General features: G+C 32.9%; 1 protein-coding gene across 2 annotated transcripts; it reads left to right on the forward strand.

Moving 5' to 3' along the window:
• The first annotated feature begins 2,661 nt into the window (after positions 1-2,661).
• On the forward strand, positions 2,662-5,555 carry LOC111409146 (probable gamma-secretase subunit PEN-2). 2 transcript variants are annotated; one of them, XM_023039108.1, is made up of 3 exons: positions 2,662-3,028; positions 4,795-4,999; positions 5,103-5,555. In XM_023039108.1, exons 1-2 carry the CDS (start codon positions 2,719-2,721, stop codon positions 4,953-4,955), a joined length of 471 nt encoding a protein of 156 aa, XP_022894876.1. In that variant the 5' UTR covers positions 2,662-2,718; the 3' UTR covers positions 4,956-4,999; positions 5,103-5,555. The 2 variants fall into 2 exon arrangements, with proteins under 2 accessions (XP_022894876.1, XP_022894875.1); XM_023039107.1 differs by having other exon boundaries at positions 4,795-5,312.
• The last annotated feature ends 1,944 nt before the right edge of the window (positions 5,556-7,499 follow it).

A 7,499-nucleotide genomic window follows, 5' to 3' on the forward strand; every position in this document is an offset into this window, starting at 1 on the left:
AAATTTCGTGAAGTTTTTATTTAAAGTATTGAATTCTTTAAAAAAAAAAAAAAAAAAAGGTGTTAAATGGGACACGGACCTTGTTACCTGTAGCCACCTAGGGTGAAATCCCCTACTCCGTCACTAACTCGAACACTTGATTAAGTGAGTAATCCTCGCTCTCGCGGATATCGAATTTGACGAATGTTTTTTGTCATCCCTAAAATAGGGCAGCCATAATTGGAGCCATTGACTGTATAAACAGTCGGATTCTTGATTATAATTTTGGGAGAAGGGCATCCAAATAGGGACCAAATTTAGAGAACCGAAGTTTTGTTTATCTTTTAAAAGCATCTCTAAGATAGTCTTTAAGCTTGATATACTCTCTATTTTGAAGAATCAGCCCTTAAAATCATGCCTCAAGAGGCTCTTAAAATTAAAATTTTTAATTTAGAGAGTGGGTTTGGCACTCCAAATTTAGAGAGCCAAATCCACTCCTTATAATTAAATGTATTCAAAGTATTTTAATTTTTAAAGTATAAAAATAATAAAATAATAAAGAAAAAAATAAATAATTTTTTAGAGTAGTAAAATTAAATGTTAAATATAAAGAGTTTGTTAGAGTATTTCAAAATTTTAATTTTCTAAATTTATAAATGCTATCTAAATTATAGAATATACTCTTTAAAAATAAAGAGTTTTTTAGAGTTGCTCTTACCAAATTGACTTCACATGTTTGGAATGAGATGTGTTACCGGTACCACTCGATAAAAAAACATATAAGGTACTTGTTTATAAACTAATTATAAATATAGAATGAAGCTATATGCACAGAGAAAAATGTCAAGGAAATTGTCAGGTGCTGATGTTATGGCTGTAAGCAAAAATCGAAAAATCGAACCGAAATCACATTTGAGAAATCGTCAGTTTGGTGCCGCTTGGACTCGGTCAACGAAATGGTTTTGACCCAAACTAAACTGGTTAAAATGGTTTTGTTTAGGTTTGAGAATTTTAATTGCGATTTAAAACCAAACCGAACCGACGAAAAAATATAAAAAAAAATAAAAAAATGAAATTTTTTGAAAATTCATCCAAATATGTAAAATTCAATAGTTTTGTCATTTGTGGGTATTTTTGTCAATTCCTAATTTTCTAATATAGATATATTATTATTATTATTATTATTATTATTATTATTATTATTATTATTATTATTATTATGATGATGATGATGATCATCATCATCATCCAATAACCCTAATATATATTTAATAATTTTAAAACTAACATAATCTATCAAAATTCTTTTTCCTCTTCAAAATTTAGATGAACTCCAGTCGACACCCACACAGTTTTGAGTCACCGGCACCACACACTTCTTTTCAGATTTTTCACGCCTCTTCAAAGTCGAATTGAAGTCCATTATACCAAATCGGAGACAAAGAGATCCTCAACCTTTGGTGATAATATTTGCTACAAATAAAGTTTCAGATCAATAATTTTTTGGAGCAAATTAAGGTAAGAATCTGAAATTAAATGTGTTTCGTAATATCATACAAATGTAAACTTGTGTAATTGTTATGTTTAGATATTATAAATAATTGCTTTATTATTGTAGTTGGTTATTCTCTTTGTTTAACCAATATATTTTTTTTTCAGATATGATGATCACGAGGTCTTGTTGGACATCATTATGTTTTTTGGACCTTATATCTTGTTTAGTAGACTTGTATTGTAACGTTACTGTATCGTCATTAACCTAAAAAAGGTGAACAAAAAAGGGAAAAAAATTTTATGTTTTAGTTTATTGTGATTTCACTTTGATTTAGTTAATATTTAAATTTATAGTAGATATATTTAGCCTCCGTTTGAGCCATATTTTTCATATCATCATAATGAGAAAATTGATTATTGGAGAGGAGGTTGGGTCCCACACATGAAATAGTTGGTCAACAAAGGCGGTTGGACTTGTGGAATAACGATCCAAATTTTCATTTTTTGTCCCAAAAATTTGGTTCAAACAGGGGCTTAGTTTGTTTTAGATTTATTACTAGTGAGATATAAATATATATTAAATTAAATGAATTAATGACATAAAAATAGACGGGTAAAAAAATATATGGCGAAACCGGCGATTTAAAACCGGACCAAATCGTTAAGTTTAGGTTTGAGTTTTTTTCAAACCGTTCAAAATGGTTTGGTTTAAGTTTGAGTTTTTTCTCAAATTGTTTTAAACGGCTTGGTTTGAAAATTTGTCAAAAATCGGTAAAATCGGACTGCTTACACCCCTGGCTGATGTAACGGATTTTGATCGACTCTTTTAAATCTTTTTTTGTGCAAAGTCCAATAAAAATCTGTGACTTGACATTCTGGTAGTCTCCTTAGCACTTGCTCTTATATATGTAGCATCTTTGTCAAATGTAAAATAAATGATAGATAAGTGATTAATATTTGTAGATTCGACAAAATATGTGAAAGAGTGGTGGATTGTAGAAATATATAAAGAAACATGGATAATCAATTTTTATCAGAGCAAAAAATTGTATACCAATGAGTCAATTTTTCCTAAATTAAAAGGGAAACTTATCGACGTACATTTCACCGACTTTTATTAAAATTTATTAAAAATTTAATTTTAATTCCCGTCAAATGTTAAAAAGACTAATTTATTGTGTTCTACTTGGTTTGATTGGTCGATAAAGTATAATACCGTATTGGTACTGACTTGTTTGCAGAAAAATGGAAGAAATTTCGAATCCTCTCTCCTCCGATCTACCCACCACCACCACTACTCTTCCCATCCCGGGCGCCGCCGATGAGAGCAACCCCTTAACTTCTACCCCATCCAGAAGAATTACAGGTCCGGCTAAGTGGCCCACAATCGATGGTCCATTGGGGCTCTCATATCAGGATTCAGTAGCTTACGCTCGTAGATTCTTCAATTTCGGATTTTTCTGTCTTCCTTTCCTTTGGGCGGTCAATTGCTTCTATTTCTGGCCCGTTCTTCGCCACCCGAATTCTCATAATTCCCACGCCCTATTCCGCCGCTGTAAGCCTTCCCATCTCTGTATATGCAAATTTACCTGCATGCATTTCTTTAAGTTAATTTTTAAGAGTTCGGTGAAGAAAGTTACCCATTTGAGGTTCTGAAGAGTATTGGACGATTTATATTTTTTTAGTGGTCTTTAATATGTAAAATGATCTTTAGGGTGTCTAGTGTTTAGCCTAGAAATTCACTCTTAAGAAAGTGTTTGTGCGAAATGCGGATTATGATAGGAAATTTTATGTGGTTCTGGATGTTTTGTTCTGGGATATAAATTTTGAAGGGAATTTGTAATCACCCCCCTTGCGTGCTCCCTAAGTTCCATAAATTGGTAAAGAATTGGATATAAAACTATGGTGTATACTTGGTGATTAAGAACATTTTTATTGGATTAGTAAATAGTTGTTTGTGTAGAGACGATTCTTAAGTAAATCATTTTAAGAATCTAGTAGATGGAAGTAGAGTGATTTACCTTCATGTACACTTAAAACTAACTATTAGCTCTCGAGTCAAGTTCAAAACGAGCGTGGAAGTATCCTTGCTAATAATGCTAAAATCTCGTTGTCTTTTCTACGAGTTTTGCTACTGGGCATAGTATGTGATGTGATCATTCACTTTTACACAAATTAACTCTCAGCTTATCCTATCCACAAGGGGTTTTGTTTTCACTTGTTACCATTACACTTTCTTTCTCCTTTCTAAAATACAAAGCACACACATTTTATACCAAACAATAAGCAATTAACAAACCAAAACAGATTGTCACTAGGTAGACCTGTTGCTTTAAGAATGTCACCGGTCAAGACATTTTCTTGCATTAGTTCAGCTCGTGACACATGATGTTTATTTTTTATAATTCTTTTGTCTACCTCTACTCATAACATTAGCTTTATCAACAACACAACGTTGGCATCGAGTCTGAAAACATTTGGAAGCAAAGGACAATATTTGATGGAATAGATAATTCTCTTGGTTTAGATATTTATAAATGAAACTAGATTTTGGATGAATTCTAAAACAATTTATAAATCATTGTATGTATTATTGCGTGCTTTTTGTTTCAGTTAATTTGAAGGGTTTGGTTAAGAAAGTTAATCGTTTGAAGTTTTTACGAGTATTGGATGATTTATATGTTTTGAGTGGTTTATAGTATGTATAAGAATGTTAATATTGTTTTTAATAGAGATCAGTAGTTGAAATTAATGCATAAACTCAGCTCTACCATGCTCTTCAAGAAATGGTTTGACCTCTATGACTGGACAAATACTCCTTGTTGATTTTCTCGAGTTATGCACAGTCCAAGATACTGCTTAAAGGTTTGGACTGTTTTGTCTCCACATAAAAAAATCTCCGAGTTGTTATACTGGACTTGATCATCTTGTGTATAGAAAACCTTATCTTTTAGAAAGGACAATAAACGGATGATTGGACTTGTCTTTTAAGTTTCGTATTTTTGTCTCATATACTAATTTGATCACCTCAAAACAATCTTTTTATAACCTTGAAATTGGTAGGGAAAGTAAGTAAGCCCTGATGCTGCCTTTTCTTCTTATCTGGCTGCGACAACTGATAACCGCTCTTCCCTTTTAGACTTCTTGACTGATACCAGACATCTCAGTGGAAAGAGAAGACATGAACAACAATTATAAGAAATTCTCCATCCACATTTTCATATTCTCCTAACTGTAAATTTTTCTTTGGGTTTAGGAGGGGAGGGGTTAAAATAAACCGTAGCATCTCAAGTTCATTTACTGATTCTTCCTTTTGTACAGATGTTGTTGGATCAGCAATTGGCTTCTTGGCGTTTGCTGTGATTCTCTCTTCATGGTCTGTTACCTTTATGATTGGCGGGAACCAACTTTTTGGCCCGGTGTGGGATAAATTAGTTATGTACAATGTTGCCGAAAGATATGGATTAACTGAGCTTATCTAGATCTACATGTTAGCGGTTTCAGTTCCATAATCGGCATGGATATAGTACGTGTTTTCTTTTGCTGAAAAAGATTATCAATGTGAGTGTTCAAGTTACTGCATTGTATTTTATGAGAAAGTTAACTTACTAATGTTTTTCTCCTTGGAGGAGTTATTTCATGAGCTGAAGTATCTTTATTAACATGGTTGATGCACCGTTGCTGAAGTCTGGTTCTTGGGGTAGAAAGGGATGGTCAGTATCCTTGTGGCATGGTTTCATACTTCTTCGACTCTTTAGCTGTCTACAAAGGGTTGCTTGAATGAAATCGGTTTTGTTTGTAAACGAAGATTTTGATTGAAACAGTAAATTTCATTGTTAGATTGTTTTTATTGAACCATCAAGATTCATAAGGAACGAAGAAAATTCCAAAATATATATATGCACATACTCCAGAGGCAAATCCAAGCGGAATAGGCATTTTTCTTGTCGTTTGTTTTGGAGATTGTTTTTCTTTTGAATCGAGAGGAACTGAAGAAGTTCAACGAAGAATGTACCTTGGGATTAACTTACCATGTGACTGGATTTTGTTATCAACGAAGAATGTACCTTGGGATTAACTTACCATGTGACTGGATTTTGTTATGTTTTAAATGTCTGATATTTCTACACGAAATTGAAAAGCCAAAGTATAAAATATATTCAACACGAGAGTTAGGATCACTTTTCTTTAATGAATTTCACTATGATGAAGAAGAAGAACATTAAAATATATTACTGAATTTGTCTCTCATTTGTGTGTGTACAACAAAGGATGCTCGTTCCAGCATTCATGTGAGGAGGAAATATTAATGCGAATTAATGTACAAACTTTTCAAATATTAAGTCGATTTGCAATTAAAATTTCAGTGAGCAATCAAAGACATGAACTCAAGTTTAGTAAGCAATTAAAGATATTGACTTAAGTTCAGTGACCAAAATTCAATTTTTTAAACTTCAGTGATCAATTAAAAATGTGGACTTAACTTCAGTGACCATTGAAACAATTAACTTCAAAATATTTAGAAGAAATTACATCAATTACAGATTTTAGAATAAAGAAGAGAAAGACGCCAAACGGAGTACTAATTACTGTGTCGCCACCGTCGAGGGTCCTAGATACTAACCTGGTTTCCGGCCATATATCTTACCGTTCTTCAGCCTGCTGCTCTGAGAGAGAGAGAGAGAGAGAGAGAGAGAGAGAGAGAGAGAGATATTTGGGGAGAAAAGAAGAGAGAGGACGAGGAGAATTACTTCGATAGGAGTCCTATAAGGGAGGGCCACCTGTCACCCACCCCTGAGGCGTGTGGGCCACATGTTGATGTGGCACCTCGGCATTGGACGTGGCAGTGCGACCATCCTGTCGAAGTATTTTTCAATAACGAGGGTTTCATTTGAAAAGCGTTTTCCATTTCTTTTTGGCATAAATCCACCATGGCCACCCTTTCCACAATGCATAAAGTTGGAAAGTATAAAGTCGGGTGGTTAACGAAAGACAAAATCAAATGATGCTATACATACACTTTTTGTATACATAATCGTTGACACTCTACTCACATGGAGGGAGTCAGTACATAATTTATAAGTCATGTTTGACCTACATTCTTTTCAAAAAGTGCATTCTTCAACAGCGATTTGACATCATTTCAACCACTCATCTTTCAATAAAATAATATTACACGCAAATTCAAAACTTTTTTTTAACTATACAATTTTCATCAATACGTTATTCAAAAATGCATTTTTATGAAAATAACATGGTTCAAACAAAGGCATTATGTGTGGATTTCCCTCCATGTTAGGGGTGCATCATTATTTTGTACACCGAAATTGTACAAATAGTATTATTCAGTGATCATGACGACACTGAGTATAAAGTTGGGTGACTATTGACTTAATCCTTTATTTTTCTATTAAAATATCGCCACATGTACACCTTCTGGAATGTTATTAGTCCCCATTTTTTTCAAAAATTAATTCTTTTCAAAATTCTTTTTGAACTATATATTTTTCTATAAAATAATATTACATGTAAATTCATAATTTTTTCTTATTTTTTGACCACTCATTTTCCAACAAAGCACTATTTTAAAATACATTTTGGATATAAAAAAAGGGCTTAGGGACTTTCTGTTTTTGCTTCTTTAGTGGATTTTGAGCAAAAAAAGAGCTGTTGAAGGGGACTGTGGGTTCCACCAGTAAGAGGGCTCGTAAAAAATGATGGTTGCTTTTGATTTCCATCAAGAAAAAAACAATTTTTGGGATTCAAAAATTCGTCCCAAATTGTAATTGCAGTTAAACTCCTCAATCTTTGTTCATTATAGCAACTAATTCCTTAAGTTTTTTCAATCAAATTCTTCTGTTCAACATTTCATCAAATTTGTTTTACCTTTTGTCCAATCAGATATTTTCTTCATCTTCCTAATTTCTTCATCTTTCTATTTCACGGAAGACGGCACTAGAGCTATGCTCGAGCGGAATGAATAATTTTTATTTTGATAAAGATGATGCGCCGAGAACAGCAGTCTC

Source organism: Olea europaea, chromosome 14 (assembly GCF_002742605.1).
Source record: "Olea europaea var. sylvestris chromosome 14, O_europaea_v1, whole genome shotgun sequence".
Classification (NCBI taxonomy): Eukaryota; Viridiplantae; Streptophyta; class Magnoliopsida; order Lamiales; family Oleaceae; genus Olea; species Olea europaea.

Bases quoted from the DNA above. Each gene is read 5' to 3' on its own strand.
- LOC111409146 (XM_023039108.1), top strand. From the start codon at position 2,719: ATGGAAGAAATTTCGAATCCTCTCTCCTCCGATCTACCCACCACCACC. The intron at 3,029-4,794 runs GTAAGCCTTCCC...CCTTTTGTACAG, and splicing joins CCACGCCCTATTCCGCCGCT to ATGTTGTTGGATCAGCAATT.